At 41.3% G+C, this 19,769-nt stretch overlaps 1 protein-coding gene and 1 long non-coding RNA gene across 6 annotated transcripts in view; one reads left to right on the top strand and one right to left on the bottom strand.

Annotated features, from left to right (window-relative positions):
- Window positions 1–19,769, top strand: part of EWSR1 (EWS RNA binding protein 1) — a 27,085-nt gene extending 7,316 nt beyond the window's left edge. For 2 of the 5 annotated variants that reach the window (XM_040463762.1, XM_040463764.1), the window contains 13 exons: window positions 3,268–3,454; window positions 5,404–5,571; window positions 7,304–7,515; window positions 8,522–8,702; window positions 11,469–11,506; window positions 12,042–12,074; window positions 12,392–12,510; window positions 16,558–16,687; window positions 17,540–17,662; window positions 18,169–18,331; window positions 18,748–18,845; window positions 19,148–19,400; window positions 19,555–19,769. In XM_040463762.1, the coding sequence (XP_040319696.1) occupies window positions 3,268–3,454; window positions 5,404–5,571; window positions 7,304–7,515; window positions 8,522–8,702; window positions 11,469–11,506; window positions 12,042–12,074; window positions 12,392–12,510; window positions 16,558–16,687; window positions 17,540–17,662; window positions 18,169–18,331; window positions 18,748–18,845; window positions 19,148–19,400; window positions 19,555–19,594 (1,745 nt within the window). In that variant the 3' untranslated portion in view covers window positions 19,595–19,769. Of the gene's footprint in view, window positions 1–3,267; window positions 3,455–5,403; window positions 5,572–7,303; window positions 7,516–8,521; window positions 8,703–10,338; window positions 10,762–11,468; window positions 11,507–12,041; window positions 12,075–12,391; window positions 12,511–16,557; window positions 16,688–17,539; window positions 17,663–18,168; window positions 18,332–18,747; window positions 18,846–19,147; window positions 19,401–19,554 lie in introns of those variants that run through there. The other 3 variants (XM_040463763.1, XM_040463765.1, XM_040463766.1) reach the window with 2 other exon arrangements.
- On the bottom strand, window positions 14,246–17,636 carry LOC121022569 (uncharacterized). The gene is made up of 3 exons (XR_005787001.1): window positions 17,516–17,636; window positions 15,696–15,700; window positions 14,246–14,256 (listed from the first exon to the last, which is right to left on the bottom strand). It is a non-coding gene; the product is annotated as an uncharacterized LOC121022569 (long non-coding RNA).

Here is a 19,769-nt window from a genome sequence, read left to right as displayed (position 1 = left end):
TTGAATATACAATAGTCTTAAAGATGTAAAAACTCTAATTTTCCAACTATTTTTAGTTCCCTGTTCTATTAATCAAGAGTCTTTAGTAGGGGGAAACCTATATATGTAATTTATGTCATTGAGTGACAATGTCTTGGATTTGATGGGAAGAATTCCCTAATCTGTGTAATTAATGCATATCTCATATAGCATGAGAAATGTTTGCACTTCCTGTTGGTGTTAGTACTGGAAGAGAAGCTGGAACTAGTACCATGCAATTTGAATTGTGAGATTCAATTTTGAAATCGTGAGGTGAACTTTACATACCAAGCTACTAGAGTTTTTTATTGATCATAATGAGCATACAATATTAGTTTCAGGTATACAACATAATGATTCCATATTTGTATATGTCGTGAAATGATTGCCACAGTAATTCTAGTTAACATCTGTTGGTACACATGGTTAACAAATTTTTTTCTTGCATTGAGAACATTTAAGATACAGTGTCTTACCAACTTTAAAATATACAAGACAGTTTATTAACCTTAGTCAAGGTGCTGTACATTACATCCTTGGGATTTATTTATTTTGTAAACAGAAGCTTTTGACTAACTTCACTCGATTTTAAAAACAAGTATCATTTGAAAATAAATAATACAGCTTAGATCTAGCCTTTGGAGTCTAGATCATTTTATAGGGACATGATAAAGTCATTTATAGGAAATGCAGGAGTCTTCTAGGTTCTTTAGAGTCATGTGTTCTCATTGTCATTAAATGGACAAGTTCTATCATGAGTACAAAAACATAGGACATTCTGATACAGAAACCAGTGGCTTTAATGAGCAAGAGATTGCACTTAATAAGGACTGTTTATATGGGTTTTATAGTTTATGGAGAACCATTTATACCTCCCTTAGTGCTCCCATTGATCTTTGAAGTGTAGACATCAAAATTAAACCTGATGGGCAAAACTGAGGCCAAACCAAACTAAGTTAGGAACCTTCACAGGCAGTGAATGGGTTCAGACACTTTTGTCCTTACATCGTGCTGTGTTTACACATAAAAGTCATCAGATAGTTACTGGAAGGAATGTATGAAAAGACCCTTTTCTCTTAATAGAGTTTTTTTCTGTATTAAACTTTAAGAGAAAGTGGCCATATAAATCTCGTCTCATTACTTAGAATAAAAATCCGAAACTTCAATTTTTACCATTCAAGTGGAATAAAAATTTTGGTTGATTTGTGTAATGTTTCCTTTTTCCTTAAAGTCATCAGCACAGAGGAGATGTGTTGTCTTTTTGCTGTCAGTTTTTATTGTCATTAAATCATTTTGCTCTGTTAATTTTTGCTCATTTGCCTGGCTGTTTGTGTGGGTACTACAGATTATTTTAAAGATTATTAATTAACCCAGTGTCTATTACCTTAATCTTTAGCACTACAAGGCTCTAACAGTTACTGCGTAGTTTTATGACATCAGTTATTGGCCTGATCAGTCATAGTTTGTTGTTTTTACTTGCCCTTGTGAATCTTATAGATGGCCCTGTCATCTGTAGGGGGAAAAAATCTGTGTAGGAGTAATAGGGTAGGTGGAATTAGATTCCAGTTAAATTTAAATAAATGAGTGCTTTATATGTTTGACATTAGGACTCCGCAGAGAACTTTTAAATTAAATAAGCAGACGAACGACATGCCAGCTTAAAAAACTTCCATTGCTTGGGGCTTTCTGTTTTGTGCATTATGCTTTCATATACATTTCAGCCTAGCAGTTTTGAGAAGGAAATAACTGTCTTTGTGTATAATTAACTTTAGAATTTACCTAAAATGTTTGGGATGGAGAAGAAAGTATTAGTCTGTCCAACAAGAGGTGATAACTTTAGATTGTACAGAGGGAAGTTGGTATTGGCTAATAAGGTGTGTGTATAGTGAGGACACTTTACTAAAGGTTAAGGCCCTAAATCCTAACTAAATGAGCAGTCTTAATTCAAGATTTGTTTTTAAGTGCTGAAACTTTTTTTTACTTTAGTTGAGATATAGACTATTTTTTGGTGGATATAAATGCTGAGAACTAGACCCAACTTTTTGTTGCATGGCTTACTTGTGCTCATTGACCATGAGGAGTCAGAGAAGAGCCCAGTACCAGGGAAGTTTATAAGACGTCTCACAGGAGGAGGATTCAAGTTAGAAGCTGCAGATTTGGGGGCCTTTTGTCACACTGCAAGCCCAAGTTGCAGATGAAAGGGTTTGCATCCTGCCTGGTCTGGTAGAGGCACAAACTAGGGAGAGAGCCTACCTTGGTCTGCCTTCTCCCAGTGAGAGCAGGTCTTTGTGATGCTAACTCTAGGGTCTACTTCCAATATTGCCAAATGGGAAAAAGACCTTTTTGCTTGTGGTGGGTGAAGAAAGGAAGGGGTGTATGGGTAGTTTGATGACAAGCCTAGAATCTCAGATGGTTTTATTATGTGAAAAATATTTATCTTTTAAATATTTTGGGGAGTATTAAGTTTTGTTAAAATCATTTATCAGAAAGGTCAAATAGGATAACCTTCGTTGGTTATACTTAAGTAATATAATTTGTAGTGTCTTATTACTTGAGTGCCATTTCAAAACTTGGTGCTGGTAACAAACATCTTTTTAGTTGTGACCTGAAACAGAAGTAGCAATTGTTGGAGTGTTCATTTGTTCTTAATATCAACCACTGAAGATTAAACACGTGTTCTCTGTGATTCAGTTTCCTTAAACCTGAACTGTCCGTTTTGGAGTAATTGGGATTGAAAGTAAAGTAATTCCAAATTACAGGTTTTATTGCTGAAACTAGTACCTGGATCATTACTTTTAGCTATTTTAGCAATGTGTCATTGGCTTTTCCCTTTCTGGGATGTTTTATTCTTGCTTGAGAGTTTTTTGGGGTACTTAACTAGTTAATCAATAAAATTGGTAAGAAGGCCTGCTAGCAAAACCAGAGTAGATTTAGCAAAAGCCGACTTTTCTCCTATTCATTCGGGGGGGGTGGGGGGGCTGCAGCAAGAACCTTGTTTTCTGTAACATACCCTATTTCCTCCTTTCTGTTAAGTGTGGTTGTAGAGCAAAGGAGAGTGCTTTGCTGAAAAGTGGGCAACTTTCAGAGAACTTAGGCTTTAAATACTGGTTTGTCACTGAACGGGAAATTTTTAAGGGGCTAAATATTGTGGTTGAAAGTAGGTGGTTTGTTTACAAATTGTTCTGTTAATGAGTGTATAGGCAGATCTCTGAAGAGCCAGGAATCTGATATAGCTGTCCTTTGTTCTAGGTTATACTACTCCAACTGCCCCCCAGGCGTACAGCCAGCCTGTCCAGGGGTACGGCTCTGGTGCTTATGATACCACCACTGCTACGGTCACTACCACCCAGGCCTCCTATGCAGCCCAGTCTGCATATGGCACTCAGCCTGCTTACCCAGCCTATGGGCAGCAGCCGGCAGCCACTGCACCTGCAAGGTAAGGCCATGCTCACCTAGTTCTGATTCTGTAGGGCATCAATCTATTTTCGGGAAAGAGAGCAACTATGCACACTTAAGAGTGTCCAGGATTTCATTCCTTTTTGATGGTTACTCTTAACATACTTTTAAGTGTGGACTGTGTGCTTACAATCATCACGCTAATGTGCTAGGACACACCACAAATACATTGTTCTCCATTTAATAGAGAAGTGGTGCCATCCAGGGGCCAAGATGAGGAATGTCACTGGGCAGATGGTCTAGTTTCAGAAGAGTGATCTTTTAGGATAGGAGGCTATTACCAAACCCAGAAAAAAATCGGGTGTGTGTTTTCCCTCACAACAAAGCTGATAGAGTTGTACTATTGGTGCTTTTATTTTTGGTTTTATTGGCCTTGTAAATGGGTAACACGTTTCTCTTTGGGGAAAACATGGCAGTTCACAGTAAAGGGGAGGTGGGAAGTCCTACAGTGGTGTCTTAGCTGAAGGAATTGACATGATTTTTTCTGTATTATGTAGTTTGGTTATCTAAATACCACAGGCAAGTATACATTCTTAACTGGATATCCTGTTATGGGGTGAATATTTGGGCAAACACATTTCATACTCCATGACTAATTAGCAGGTAAACAATATTATTACTTAACAGAAGATTTCAGGTCTTTGCTTTAGGCAATGCACATAGGTGGCATCTGCATACAGTCTTGAAGGAACATTGAATTCTGATTTGAAAGAAGACTTTAGGGAATAAACAAGATCAACTTGTAACCTAGACTTTTTGCCAACTGTAGAGGTAAGAAATTAGCTCTGGCAAACACTCATGAAATTACTTCTAATGTGCACAGTGAGTAATCAGAGCTACTTGGTAGTCTGCATCTGCTAGACGGCCTGTGCAGTAGTTAGGTGAAACTCACTGATTCCTATAGGGCTCCATTTCAGTTGACCTAGGCATTGCAGAGTGTTATCGAATGTTAAAAGGCCCGTTAGATGATCCGTTGCAACAGTATAATCAAGCCGTGGGGTGGGGGTGGGGGGCAGATCTATTAATTGGTTTTTATAAATTACTCTTTTTGGTTCCTTTTTTTCCCTCGAGTTTCAATCCTTACCACTTTAAAACTGTCTCGTGACCAGTGACAGCTACTCCTCTTTTCCACTGGGAAGAGGGGGCTTGTGACCTATTTCAGCTCTGGAGAAAGCAGTACTTCCACATCCTGTCTGGTCTGCCTACCGATTCTTGGGGGTTTGCTTAAAATAGCTCAAGCTCACTTTGCTATTGTCTTGTTGCACAGTTAGGACTGAGAGGTAATAGAAAACCCTGGATTTTTTTGTTTGTTTTCCTTCGGGATTGGGATTGGTTTTTATCACTTAAGAATATTTCCCAGTTCATCCGAGCATTGGTGAGAGGCATGTCCCTCCCCTACTCTGGTATTTCCATTATGGAGATGTTCAAGCAAAGTTAGAGTTATTAGTGGCAGTCGGAGTTAGGAAAATGTGTTTTCAGGTTTGGTCCTAATAAATGAGAAACATAAAGTAACCCACAGTTACTAAACAGTACTAAAACTTCTGCATTACTGTTAAAAGTTTCTTGTCTGTCTGCAACATCCTTTTTGAGAGAAAGCATTTTCTTACCTAACAAACCACCTCCCCTCCCAGATCACTTAAATTGGCAGCAGAAAATCTTGTAACTGCCTTTCATAGCTGTGTTAATGTGGAACAAGTGGAACATGTTGGTATCTCTTCTGTGGGTGTGATGAATTCTCCCTCTTTTTTCATGTCCTCTTCCAGCAAATACAGTTGGACCAACACTGGGTTTGATGTAGGTCACTTCACAATTGTATTTACTTCCAAGCTCAATCCTACCATTGCACGTTGCTCCGAGGTTGTAGAGTTCTTATTCCCGGGAGTTTTATGGTTGAGGGAAAAAGTCTTACTTTTTTATTTCTCCTTTTAGACCGCAGGATGGTAACAAACCCGCTGAGACTAGTCAACCTCAATCTAGCACAGGGGGTTACAACCAGCCCAGCCTAGGATATGGACAGAGTAACTACAGTTATCCCCAGGTACCTGGGAGCTACCCCATGCAGCCAGTCACGGCACCACCATCTTATCCTCCTACCAGGTCAGTATCCTCCTGGCCAGTGAGCTAGTAGAATAACAAAATCGTTTTTGTCAGGCTGTTGACGTGCTTCTTCCTTATGTGAAATGGGTTATCTGACTCTCTCAGTGTTTAAGCCTGGCCATGCAGTATTACATTAATCAGTCTTAGGTCCCTGTAGTAGTACCTGGCAGCCAGTAACTCTCTTCTCTTGAATACAAATGAAAACATTGTTACCACTCCAGGTTCTTCCTTTTAATTTTGCTCTTTTAGCTAATTCAGATGCATGAAAAACAGGTATATGAAAACAGGTAAACCCAACCATGGGAGCCACCTTCTCCAATGCAGTTTGGATGGATAAAGTGCAGGACATAAAAAAGAAAAGAAACTTCACTGTAATCATTTCATATTTGACTTAATTCAGAGGTCCGTTCATGCACAAGTCTTTTAATGATCGGGCCAGGGCCTTTACTTTTGTCTACAGGCTTATTCAACATTTTCTGTCTTAGGTTAACCACACCAGCAGCTGTAATGTCTAGTTTGGGTTTCTTTTAATAGTAGAGGAAAGAACACGTTTTCTCGCTCACGGTTTAATTAGAAGCAAATTTTCAAATGAATTGTCTGAATTGTGTCCTGAAGTGTTGACTTAGTTCTGCTAGAGGTGGCAGTTCCCTGTTTTGTACTCAATTTCATTGGTTTACACAGTAGAGCACAGCAGATGTGAACAGGTTTAGAAGCAGATACAGCTGACCTGGTAAGTGCACAACTTGGAGCAGCAATGGGCAGGCTTACAACAAGAGTTCTTCACAGAGCCCAGTTGCGCCTGTTCTGCTGCAAGTAGTTAATGTGGCCCATTGAATAGGTGCACCTAGTGAAGAGAGGCTGTTGGGTCTGTATAGCCATGCTGTTGGGTGTGGTGGTAGAGGCTTAGTTTAACTGTACTTCTAATATGATGGGGTTGTTTTGTTTTGTTTTCATTATCATAGTTCATCTAAAGTTTGTTCTTTTCAAGGTTTATTTCTATGCAAGAAGGTATCTTGGTTTAGTTTCCCTGACATGTGGTTGCCATGTCAGCAGATGAAGAACTTCTGATGCTTTTTGTATAGTGTCTTAATTCTGAAGTTTTCTTCTCCATCTTTCCTTCATTAATGCCCAGATTTCGTAGATGATCGATCAGACATGTCTAAAAGTTTAAAACTATATACCGTACATAGAAAAATAGTTTGAAACTTGGGACAAATTGTCAAGAGAAAATTGCCATATTTGTGTGACCACACACACACACACCGAGCAGTCTTGTACCTTCTGAAAAATCACTGTCATGACTGAAGGGAATTGTTGGAGCCAGGCTTAGAGCTGCCATACTTAACTACCTCCTTTTCCTTGGTGGCTTTTTCACTGGGTCAGCATACCCTATGTATTCTTCCCTTAATCCAGGAAGCACCTAAACTCCCAAATTGGCCTTGAATTTAATTAAAAATAACTCTGGTTTTAATGGGGTGCAAAGTAGAAGAGGAGACTCTTAGGGTCGTATGTTGTATACTAGATAGGTTTTCGGTATTTTCCTCTCTTGTGCATTTAAAGCTTTATTGTTCCAAATACAAAAATATTTGCTTATTTTGAATTCAAACTGTTGATACGTAGAAAGTAAGTGCATTTTTGAGTGTTTCTATGTCACATGCTTTGAATGTCTCTTGATTAAAGGGGGCTTGAAGAAATAACAAGCCTCTCTAAAAAGCTTTTTTTTTTCTTTCAGCTATTCCTCTACACAGCCGACTAGTTATGATCAGAGCAGTTACTCTCAGCAGAACACCTATGGGCAGCCGAGCAGCTATGGACAGCAGAGTAGCTATGGTCAACAAAGCAGCTATGGGCAGCAGCCGCCCACTAGTTATCCCCCCCAAACTGGATCCTACAGCCAGGCTCCAAGTCAATATAGCCAACAGAGCAGCAGCTACGGGCAGCAGAGTGAGTTGCTAAGAGAGAAAACCAAATAAGAATGATTATGTTTGGAGTTTCTGAACATGGGGAAATGCTCTTTACAGTTGTTTACTTTCAGACTCCAGGATGCATCTTTAGGACGTAGCATCCTGGCTAACCACTTGGATGTCCCACTAAAGACATGAGTGCTTTTCTCCAGTTTAGTTGTTGTTAGTATGCCTTGCAAAAGAGAGAAAAGAGAGTTTGTAACTGATCAGAGCACACATGTTAAGACTGCCAGCTTTGCTCTCCTTGAGGTTACATACAGTGAGTGAAGCTGGCATTCCTGTGGCCTGCCCACCACAACTCATTAGAAGGACATGAGCAGGTAGCTGTTGAAGACTACTGCAATTTTGATAGTCTAAAAAATGCTAGGTTTTGTTTTTGGTTTTTGTTCACATCTGTAAAGAAAAAAAAAGTCCTTCTCACAGAACACTTAGTTTGACGTGGAGAAATAACCAAAAATTCAAAACTGCTGTTTCACAATTTAATTTTTACCCGGATTGTTGGGGGATTTTTGTTTTGAGGTTTTGGGGTGTTTTGTTGTTGTAGCTTTTTTTTTTTTTTTTTTTTTTAAGTGTTTTTTTAACTAAACTCTATCCATGGGCATGTTTCATTATGGCTATGAAATGAGTAGTGCTGCTTGATGGGGCAATATTCTAAAGCCCTAAGAAACCTGGCTCTGTTTTTGCTTTTGAGAGTAGTTTAAAGCAGCAGCTTTTGAAGACATCTTAGGATACAAAACCTTACAAACTGTTGGCCAGGGGGCTTTTGTTTGTTTGGGTGGTTTATTCTAGGGTAACTATGTAAGGTTATTTCACTTGATGAATTAGCAGTTTTGGTTAAACTTATAAGAGCCTACTGATAGATGTGTCTTGTCAGGTGTGAAGAAGATAGTGCCTTGCAATTGAGAATTCTGTGATTCCAGGAGAAAGTACAACAGGCAGTGGTTCAAATGCTGGTCCATGGCTTACAGATGTGACTCTTTCCTCAGGTTCATTCCGACAGGACCACCCCAGTAGCATGGGTGTTTATGGGCAGGAGTCTGGAGGATTTTCCGGACCAGGAGAGAACCGGAGCATGAGTGGCCCTGATAACCGGGGCAGGGGAAGAGGGGGATTTGATCGTGGAGGCATGAGCAGAGGTGGGCGGGGAGGAGGACGCGGTGGAATGGGGTAAGAGCAAACCTTTTATCCTTTTACTTAATTTTGTTTCATCCATAGGATTTTCAATGGAAAGAAGGGACTGAAAGACATAAGAAATTTATTTCTACATTTCCATGGACAATCTGTTGAGCCCAGGCCATCTTCTAAAACATGGAAATGTCATCTTTGTGGCATAGATTAAGTGGCAGTTTGCTTTTTTCCCTGCCAATCTACTTAGTTGGGTTGGGGAGAATAAAGAATGGTTTTGAAACTAGAGCTTTCAGTTCCCTTCATGGTTTCCAGAGGTCAAAAGCCTCTGTGGGTAATAGACTCGGGATGGAACACACACAACCTTCTAACACCCCTAGGTTTTTAACTAATGGCCTCTGAATGGTTGTCTTGAAACACCTGGTATATATATATATATACTGCAGAAAAGGAGAGCAGCTGTTTTCCGGTGTTTGTCCCCAACTTCTGTTTGTACCCGCAACTGTTGAACATAATGATGAAGATATTGGTCCTGTAACCCTGAGGTGCACCTGGTACACAGAAAAGTCCAATAGTTTTTTGCAGAGTAATGTATATAATTACAGGATCACTCCCCATTGGAGATCTTGAGAAGTCTAAATCGGTTTGACCATTTTGATTAATGGCACAATCTGGTTTAGAAAACTTTGTTTAGATCAATATAATAACCCTGCTACCTGTGCCTGCCCCTCCCCTCCCTTCTCCCGTCCCTTCTCCCCTTTCTGGTGTCTGTACTTTGATGAAGGTGAGGTATAATGTTGGTGGTTAACATAATCCAGAAGGTTTAGTTCTGTGTGTGTTCTGTCCCTATATAAATTAGTAAAAAAAGTTATGCAGAATGTTACATATTATGTACATTGGAATCGGTGCCACTGTTGGTTCAAGGAAAAACTGGATAGGATTTTTATATGTGTATATATATATATAGAAGTGGACTTCAAAATTAGAATAAAAGTTGATCTCTGATTTTTATATTAGCAAATCTGTTTACTGTTGAAAGATACTGATTGAACATACCACTTTGCATATTCTGCATAACTTAAAGTCTTTGGTGAAATCTTTATTGGAAGAAACCGTTACTTGACAAAATACAAAAATTTATGAACAATTTGGTAAAAAGTAAAATCAGTCTGATTTGGAGAAAATCATTCCATTATAAAGGTTTCACTTCTTTATATGGATGTTTTAAAATAGATGTAGACACTTGAAATTACTATCATCACGTCTCCAATCACCTAGAATTCTTAGAATTTTTCAATTGCAAAACCAATTACAAGTTCGCTCATTTTAATACTCCAGAAGTAATAATTCTACTAATTTTGCTAGACTTTGCTAATAGAGGGATCCCCTCTTTCTGGATGAGAAGTCTCTCCTGGAGCCATAGAAAAAATCGTGGCTTTCCCACAGGTTTTTCAACTGACTGTGAAGCAGTCAGTTGGATTCCTTGGGGACAGGACAGGGGCATTCTCCCCTCCCCTCTTTTTTACTGTGGTGTGGTGATGGTTTTCAGTGTCTTCAGCAGGTAAGGCACTCAATGTTGTTAACATGCCCTTTTTCATTGCCTCAGTATTTTGATATTTTCATTGGCTGTTAAACGTGGAAACTTTTTAACATGCTTTGTCGCATTTATATGCTACAGGTTACAAAGTGAGAGCCTTGTATACACTTCAATACTTAAAAAGTACCCGTACTCAGTACTCAGCCGGCAGCATAATGAAAAGTGGGACTAGACACGGTGTCCATATGGAGAGGAAAAATATACATAGAATATTTTTAACAAAATGTATTCATTGTATAAATGGAATCCTTCTGTAACTTTGGTAACTGCATACTTGTTATTTGGTAATGAACCAGAGGAGGTATAATACTCTAGAATTGTGTAACATTAAAGTGTAAACTTTTGTGTTTAAAGAGAGAGAACATTTTATGGTGTGTACTTTTAAAAAGGAAAGAAAGCTGCATGCAACAGCTTGAAACTGTATATTCAGGTATTAAAGGTGCAATACTGGTTAGGAAAAGCTCAAGGCCTCCCACTGGGGAGCTGCCTTTATTTAATTTTAAAGAAAAAACAAAAGGCCCAGCATATTCCCTCCCCCTGTTTACAGTATGTGAGGCAGTAATATTATACTGCTGTCATCTCTGTTCTCAACTGATATGTCTATAAAGTTGCACCCCCAGTCTGTTGAGCCTTGGTATTTGTTGTAAATTCTCCTTTCACAGCAATTGTTAAACCCATTAGTGCCCTGAAATGTATGGCTTTATGCTGAAGATTGGCTGGATGCGTCCTCTGATGTGTGTTGTAGGCGTTTAATGTGGTTGTCTCCTGCTTGATTATACTGTGACTTGTTAGGAAGCCTCCCTGGGCTCTCCCCTAGGAGAGGTTGAGGGTGCACCTTTATGAACATGGAAAGCAGTTGCCCCAGCTTTGTTGCTCCACTCTACGACCAAGCTCTCCCTGTTTTTCAGCCGATGGGGTGGGTGTTGGGATCTGTTTTCTTCCCCTAATTTGCCAAGTATTGCACTATTAATACCAGCCCCCGAAATGAAAGGAACCAACCACACTGGTGTGTACAATCAGACAAGCAAGGTTGTATATAAAGAAAATTTGAGCAAGCTGCCCTGAAGAAAGGCATAGTGACGAGATGAGAGAGATGCATTGTTTGGAGATGTGTTTAGCCAGTGCCCTTCTTCCCCACGAGCCCCCCCAAGGCTCAGAGCGGTACTGGCTTTTAAAGGGAAAGGCCTTCATTTCTTCGTTTATCCCCCCAGCAGCGCTGGAGAGCGAGGTGGCTTCAATAAGCCTGGTGGTAAGTTTTTGAGTATTACCATGGATAGTGTTTAAAAAAAAATACAGTCAGTTTTTAGAAAACTATAATTTTTTATTAGTTTCATAAGCGGTTTAAAAATGATCTATACAAAGAGACTAATGGGTACTGCCGGCATTGTCTTAGGGGTAATAAGGTTAACCTATGGTTACAAAACAAAGGGTAACTTGAAGTATTGAGCAACTGCTTCTGTAATATGGGGGAGAATCCATTTTTTAAATTTGGTTTGTTTGGAGGAAAATTTTTGACTTAAATTTAACACTAATTTGGCACATAAGCATTGAGAGTGTATTTGGTTAATGGTTTAAAAGCAAACCAGCAAAGAAAAAGCAAAACCCTAGCAAATCTTTCACAAATGTTTAAAGGGGCACTGCTCCATTTTAGCAGTGCGGGTCTTTTTGAATTTAATGAAGCCCCATCAAATGGTGGTATAGTAGATAGCTATGTGTGTTTGTAAGGTTTGTAGCTTGCAAGACGTGCACTAATAGTATCTTATGTGATCTTTCCTGGTTGGCAGGACCCATGGACGAAGGACCAGATCTTGATCTAGGTAATTTTGAACTCTTGAATTTTGTATCTTGCTTTATAAACAAACAGCACAGAAGTTAAGTGTGTGCTGGAGCTCAGCAGCCTGACAGATTGGTGTGATATTTTTGCTGTCGGGAGCAGTTTGGGCTCCCTTTCTCATGAGCGTCTACTCCATAATAGCCTTAGACAAAGGAAACCACAAGTTCCAAGGCATTCTTGTTGGTGTGGCTGGTAGTTCTCTTAGCTTTGTGATAATTACCAGTGAGTAGTAGTGACTAGTGGCTTAATTAGTCCATGTAGATACAGGACAATAACTCCCTTCTGTCTTTTTTCTGGAAGGCCCACCTGTAGATCCAGATGAAGACTCTGACAACAGTGCAATTTATGTGCAAGGCTTAAATGACAATGTGACTCTGGATGATCTGGCAGACTTCTTTAAGCAGTGTGGAGTTGTTAAGGTGAGTAAAAGCATAACCATGTGAGCTGACAGATCTTCCAGTCACTAGGCATTTACTTCATAGAGACATAGTTGATGTTGAATGTTTCTGAAGATCTGACTGCTTCTGAAGTTGCCTGACTTTTCTTAGTGTGTTGTAGTTTGCTCCTTAAAATACAAAAAAAAAAAATGGAAAAGAAATGCTAAATATGGTTTGGGTATACTTAACAACTCAGTCCTTTCTTTAATCTGTTTTTAATATTTACTTATTTTTGAGAGAGCGTGAGCAGAGGAGGGGCAGAGAGAGGGAGGGAGACACAGAATCCGAAGCAGGCTCAAACCCTTGAACTGAGAGATTATGACCTTAGCCGAAGCCAGACGCTTAACTGACTGAACCACCCTGGCACCGCAACAACTCAGTCCTTTGTTTATCATTGTCAGTTACTTGTAAGAATACTTACATGGACACTACTTTTTGTGAAATACAGAATATAACATAACGGTTTTAAAATAGTGAACATTTATATTTCTTCTTCCCGGTGTAAGTAGTAGAGCTTTAAGTGTATGTGGCATATTTCTTTTCCACTTTTATTCCTTGTCAACACTCCCATCCCAAATCTTACCTCTCCCTTTTTTTTCGTAGACGTATGCTTAGTATTGGAGAATGTTTATTAGATGGTACTGTAAGGCAGCGGTATTCTGGGAATACAGCAGGAATGGGCAGATAGAAACCCTTGGAGTTCACTTATAGGGAACATAGTAAAAAGAAATACAGTATGTTAGATGATGTTATGGAGGAAAAGTAATTACAGCAAGGAGGACTGGGGTAAAACGAATAGAGCTGTATAGTTCAGAGTCGGGAAGGCTTTTCAGAAAAATGGAGGGAGTAGCAAGGCAGAAGGTCCTAGGAGCTCAACAAAACTGGTGTGATCAGAAAGTTTTGATCTGAGCTATTGCAGTGGTGGTTGGGTTATTCCTTACGTGGGGAAAACTAAGAGACACTAGGGTTTTGAGAAGGGACTGGGGGTCCCCAGGTCAGAAATCCCAAAGTTTGGGAAGGGGCATGTGGTTTGCTCAGTTAAGCATCAGATGCTTGATTTCAGCTCACGTCACAATATCCGAGTTCGTGGGATCAAGCCCCACATCAGGCTCTGCTGGGTGTGGTGACTGCTTGGGATTCATATTCTCTCTCCCTCTCCCTCTCTCCCTCCCTTTCTCTCTCTCTCTCTCTCAAAATAAATAAACTTAAAAAAAATACTAATCTAAGATTTAAAAAATTTTTGGGGGGAGTCTTGTTCATTTGTAAATACTTCACAAGTTATTCATATATTCTCTAATAGACAGTTGGGTTATTTTTAAGTTTTTAGTCTACAGCCCATGATGCAGTGAACATTCTTGTACACTACTGGGGCACAGTGCACTTACTTGCAGTAGTTAAGTTCTGTAAAGTCACTACAAAATACTGAATTAATGAATGCTCAACCACTGCTCCTAGGGAAAGTATGTACACAGCTGTATACACACATCTCACATAGATTATAATCCTAAATTCTAAAAACAATTCACCCTGAGATTCTGTTTACTCTTACAAAGAGAAAGTGAGGTTCTGAAGTGTTAAATGACTTGCCTGAGTTGACATTCAAATTCATCTAACCGGCCCCAGGGCCAGAACTTCTTGCACTACACTGCCCTGTCCCTTACAGTCTCCATCCCCTGGTCTTATCTAGAGACAGCTGGAATGAGGAGGCAGTGTGTCTCTGGAGGTCAGCTGGAACACATGCATCAGGCAGCATAAATTTTTGTCCCTCTGTGCATGTGTACAGGTAACCACAAAAGTGCTACAAGTATTGGGTTTGGAGTTCTAAATTTTAGCAAGTAGGCAAATTTGCAAATACTGAATCCATGAATAATGAGGATCGACTGTACCCAGGCATAGAATTGCTGGTTCTTAAGGTGTGCGTGTTTAACTTCACAAGAGTACAGCTGAGCAACTTCGATTCCGCCAGCATTCCTGATACCACATTCACCACATCCTCACTGCCACTGGGAATCTCCCGAATCTTTAGTTTAAGCCAATCTACTTTAAGAAAATGGAAATGTGGTTTTAATTTGACTTGCCCTGATTGCTAATCATGTTCTAATTGCATGCTATCTTTTGTGAAATGCCTGTTAGTCTTATGCTCATTTTTCATTGGATTGTTGTTTGTTGTTCTGCCTGTAGTTCTTTATATTCTCTGAAGGCTGATCCTTGTCTAATACTGCAGATGTATTCTCCCAGCCTTTAACTCCTTTTCTTGGGATGAATGGAAGCTCTTTGTGTAGTTGAACTTACCAGTCTTGTCCTTACTGGTTTGTGTCTTCCTTTTCTATTCGTAAGACCTTGTGTTCTGGCAACGTTTATTGAAAGATCTGTCCTTTCCTGGATGGTATAGACTGTATCAGTCACATAACATATCTTGTATACTTTGGGTTCATTTGTATGAGCCTGTGCTAATGATAGCAGAGCTCATTATTTTTATGCCAAGTTTTGAGATCTGCAAATATCAAGCAAATTCTTCAGTTTTGTTCTTTTTCCTCAGGAATGCTTTGCTATTTACTGCTTGCTCTTCTGTGTACATTTCCATTTAGGAAGTTCTTTAAAAACCCCAGTTGGGTATTTATTGAATCTGTAAGACAGTTTGAGGAGAATTGACATTTTTATAATACTGAGTAGTTTTTTCCATGAATATCCTATGCCCATTTATTTAGGTCTTTAATAAAGACTGTGTCCTTAATAAGGTTTTGCAAGTCTTCGTTAGTTTTATTTTTAGATTTTTTTTTTAGTTAATGGTCATTTTCAAATGATTTTGTGGTGGTTGTAACTGCATAGAAATAGGGTTGATTCTGGTAGATCTTAACACTTACATAATGAAGATTTCTCTCTACTTGTGATGTATATGGCATGTTGTTTATTTGGGTACATGGGGTTTTTTCCTAGTTTAGAAAGTAGTGTATACTTTGAATTTTGTAAAATAAAGGAGATTTTAAAAATACATAGCCCAAGGGGCGTCTGGGTGGCTCAGTCACTTGAGCATCTGACTCTTGATGTCAGCTCAGGTGATCGTGCCTTCATGAGATTGAGCCTCACGTCGGCTGGCTCCATGCTGAGTGTGGAGCCTGCTTGGGATTCTCTCTCCCTCTCTCTTTGCCCCTCCCCCACTTGTACACCCGTGCTGTCTCTCTCAAAATAAATAACCCTTTAAAAAAAAAACACACATAGCCCATCATTCATACCGCTATTTCCATGTTTCTTTTCAATCTGTATGTTATTTATAAAAATATAGGTATCTGTACATAATCTTACAAAAGTTATCTTTCTTTTAAAAAAAAAGAAAGCCTTCTATGTCAGTACTCTTAGGTATCACTAGGTGTGTAAACAAACATGTATAGATTAGACTTTGATCATACTCACATTTAATGCAAAAAACACATGAAGCCATATTCTTGTACAGTGTGGCTCCTGAATACAATCTCATTGCATCTGGTGTTCACCTGAAAAGCTAGTGATGTGTTCTAGGTCTGGAGGAAAAATTGGCTGTTAGACCTAATCAAGAATGCTTCTAGCACACTCAGTCCTGTAATGATTTAAGGAAGATTTTTCCTTAAGCGAGACATAGCTTATGTGATGGCATCAAAGCCTGACTGTCACATTATAAGAGGTGGCTGCTCTGACCAGGTGCCTGTTAGTATGGACACACAAAATGTCGGGTAGGTGCAAGGACACCAGCAGAATGACAACTAGGGAAAGAACGGAACCCTGAAGTGTTCATTGACACACTTCAGAACTTAAGGCATGTTTTGGTTTTCATGATCCCTACACCTAAGGGGAAAAAAAATCACCTAAGTGTATATGTTATGGCAATTTAGATCAGTCACCCATAATTGCAGTACTCAGGAGATAAACTAACATCCTACTAAATGTGCGTGTGTGTGGAAAAATTACTGCTTTGGACGATCCAAGGGCTTATCTAAATTTTGCATGGGCTTTATTTCCCCCCAAAGAAGCCTAACTGTGCTATTTTGTGCCTAGATGAACAAGAGAACCGGACAACCCATGATCCATATCTACTTGGACAAGGAAACAGGAAAGCCCAAAGGCGATGCTACAGTGTCCTATGAAGACCCACCAACTGCCAAGGCGGCCGTGGAGTGGTTTGATGGTAGGAGCTCTAGAGTCAACAGGGGGTGCTCACTGACATTCTTAACTCCACCTGCCCTGGGGCACACTGAAGGTCTTAGAGTAGATGTGTGTATCAGCCTGCAGGTGAAGCAAGGGTCTTGCTGATGTATGTTAGAATATCGTTCTCTGAAGTAATTTTAGGGACAAGGATCTGTTCTCCCTCTGCGTGACTAGAAGGAATGGTGGGAAGGAGGAACTTGAGAGCCGTAGGAGCCAGAAGACCCTCTGTCTGTGCTAGAGGAGCACTGGATGGCTGTTGGGAAGCTACATGCCTGGTTCCCTTCTGCCATGGGAAGGCCCAGTTGCTAGCCCTGGATTAGGAGATTCTTTATTTTGAGTCATTATTATTACAAATCCACCTTGCTTAAAGTTGTAGATGCTTGTCTAAGCACGGGTATCAGGAGGTACAGACAACCACACAGAAATCCAGTATACATTTCAATATATACATTTGGCCTTTGGCATTGGTTCTGGAGTTTTCACTGCAGACAAAACCAACTTGAAAGTGCCAGAGGACAGCTCCTGGGTCTTCTCTCTTCGCCACTTTCATGCACTTGTCCCTACTTCTCACCCTTTTCTGGGCACAGGTGCCAGTGCACTTCGTTTTCCCCTGGCTTAGGGTACAGAGGTTTATGAGGTTGCTTTTGAAGGTGTTTATGGCCTTGCCAGTGACGATCTTAGAGCAGAGTGTGGGTGGAGCACGTGTGCTGCGCTGGGGTTGAGGGGATGAGTGTGGTGGTGGTGGATTGTGAGCAAGGAGTGTTCTAGCCTTGCCTAATCCCCCAAGGAGGGAAGAGTTGGGAGTAACTGGTATTCTGTTCTCTTATTCCAGGGAAAGATTTTCAAGGGAGCAAACTTAAGGTTTCTCTTGCTCGGAAGAAGCCTCCAATGAACAGCATGCGGGGTGGTATGCCTCCCCGTGAGGGCCGGGGGATGCCGCCACCGCTCCGTGGAGGTATTTACCAGACACCTTCCCTGAGCTGCTTCTGTGTTGCTTTGGGCATTTTATGGCACACTTGTCTTTGAGAAACTTGATTTCTAGAATGTAAACAAGCCCATTAGAAATAGTAAGAAGGTGTGTAGAATTAATACTGAACCACTAAATACCAACAGCAAAAGTTTGCAGGAATGAAAGGAAGAGAAGAACGGGTTTTTTGGCCGGATGGGTGGGGGGGTGCTGGCGTGCCTGGGAACCACTGCCTGGCTATCAGCCCAGGGCTGCCATTTATTTATATTTATTTTGCTTGGGTCTCTTCATCTGCATGAAATGCCTGTTCTTGTACAGTTTGTGGGAGCTAACTGAAATAATGTGTGTGGAAGGCACAGGGCTGGGCCCTCATGTCTGGGGCCAATGATGGGACAGTTGACAGCTGTGCTCTCTGCGAATGCCTTTAATGCTAGGGTGTTCCCTGCAGCAAATCTAGTGCTGTGGAGAGGTGACTGGCTCTTTTCTTATTGCAGGTCCAGGAGGCCCAGGAGGTCCTGGGGGCCCCATGGGTCGCATGGGAGGCCGTGGAGGAGACAGAGGTGGCTTTCCCCCAAGAGGGCCCCGGGGTTCCCGGGGGAACCCATCCGGAGGAGGAAACGTCCAGCACCGAGCTGGAGACTGGCAGTGCCCCAATCCGTATGTACTTCTCTTGACAAACTGACAGTCTGCACTAGTGAAGTCACATCTTACCCATTCCCACTGTGGAGAGGAGGGCCACTGGATGGTTTTTGTCTAGATGGTTTTGTAATGAGGACCCAGATTGCTCTGTGGTGGGGTGGATGGGGGGCCTTCTGAAGGAAGTCATGGTTCCAGTGGACTCCTGGAGTCCACGTGTGTGTGGTTTTGCAGACATTTTCTGGATCATACCTCAGTCCTTTGGGTGCCTTGCTGCCTGAGGTGGTGGCTCTAAAGCCAGTTTCTGTTGACAGACCCTCTTAACTGGTGTTTGACCCAGACCCCAGTATATTTATGCTGGTGGAAATACAGTGAGTGCCTTTGCTTAACTTCCTTAGTTCAGTTGGTGATTTCTGTTGTGATACAATTTTATGCAGGGGGTGTGGAAACCAGAACTTCGCCTGGAGAACAGAATGCAACCAGTGTAAGGCCCCGAAGCCTGAAGGCTTCCTTCCACCACCCTTTCCACCCCCGGGTAGGTATAGGTTTTGGGAGCATCCCCTCAGCTTCTGCGTACTATAAACCTCTCTTGTTAACTTGGTGGACTTGGTAAAGTCCCGCTGCTCACGGCCAAGCTGATGGTTGCAGTAAGTGCAATCTTGGCAGTGGGGTCCTCGAGTCCTAAATAAAAAGTATGGCCCAGATATTCAGATCAAGTAAAGTATCTGCTTTGTTTCTGTTCTGGGAGGAGGTCGCAGATCCTGAGCATCCTCTGAGGCATGTCCATAGCAGCCTCCGTCCTGTCTTGCTGCTGATCTGTCCTTTTCCTTATTTTAGGTGGTGACCGTGGCAGAGGTGGCCCTGGTGGCATGCGAGGAGGAAGAGGCGGCCTCATGGACCGCGGTGGTCCTGGTGGAATGTTCAGAGGTGGCCGTGGTGGAGACAGAGGTGGCTTCCGTGGTGGCCGGGGCATGGACCGAGGTGGCTTTGGTGGAGGAAGACGAGGTGGCCCCGGTGGGCCCCCTGGGCCTTTGATGGAACAGATGGGAGGCAGAAGAGGCGGGCGTGGAGGCCCCGGGAAAATGGATAAGTATGTGATGGTGAAAACCAGCTGCGGCTACCGGGCGCGTCGGGGCCACAGCCCCTTCCTGTCTGATTGGAGTGGGTCCGGCTCCAGTGGGAGGGGGTGGGAAGCTCCCTCTCATTCCCCCTCCTTTAACTCATCACCCCTTTCCGCCTTGCAGAGGCGAGCACCGTCAGGAACGCAGAGACCGGCCCTACTAGACGCAGAGACCCCGCAGAGCTGCATTGACTACCAGATTTATTTTTTAAACCAGAAAATGTTTTAAATTTATAATTCCATATTTATAATGTTGGCCACAACATTATGATTATTCCTTGTCTGTACTTTAGTATTTTTCACCATTTGTGAAGAAACATTAAAACAAGTTAAATGGTA

Source organism: Herpailurus yagouaroundi, unplaced genomic scaffold (assembly GCF_014898765.1).
Source record: "Herpailurus yagouaroundi ecotype Mexico unplaced genomic scaffold, PumYag 428, whole genome shotgun sequence".
Lineage (NCBI taxonomy): Eukaryota > Metazoa > Chordata > Mammalia > Carnivora > Felidae > Herpailurus > Herpailurus yagouaroundi.
This window is presented reverse-complemented; position numbering and strand designations above follow the sequence as displayed.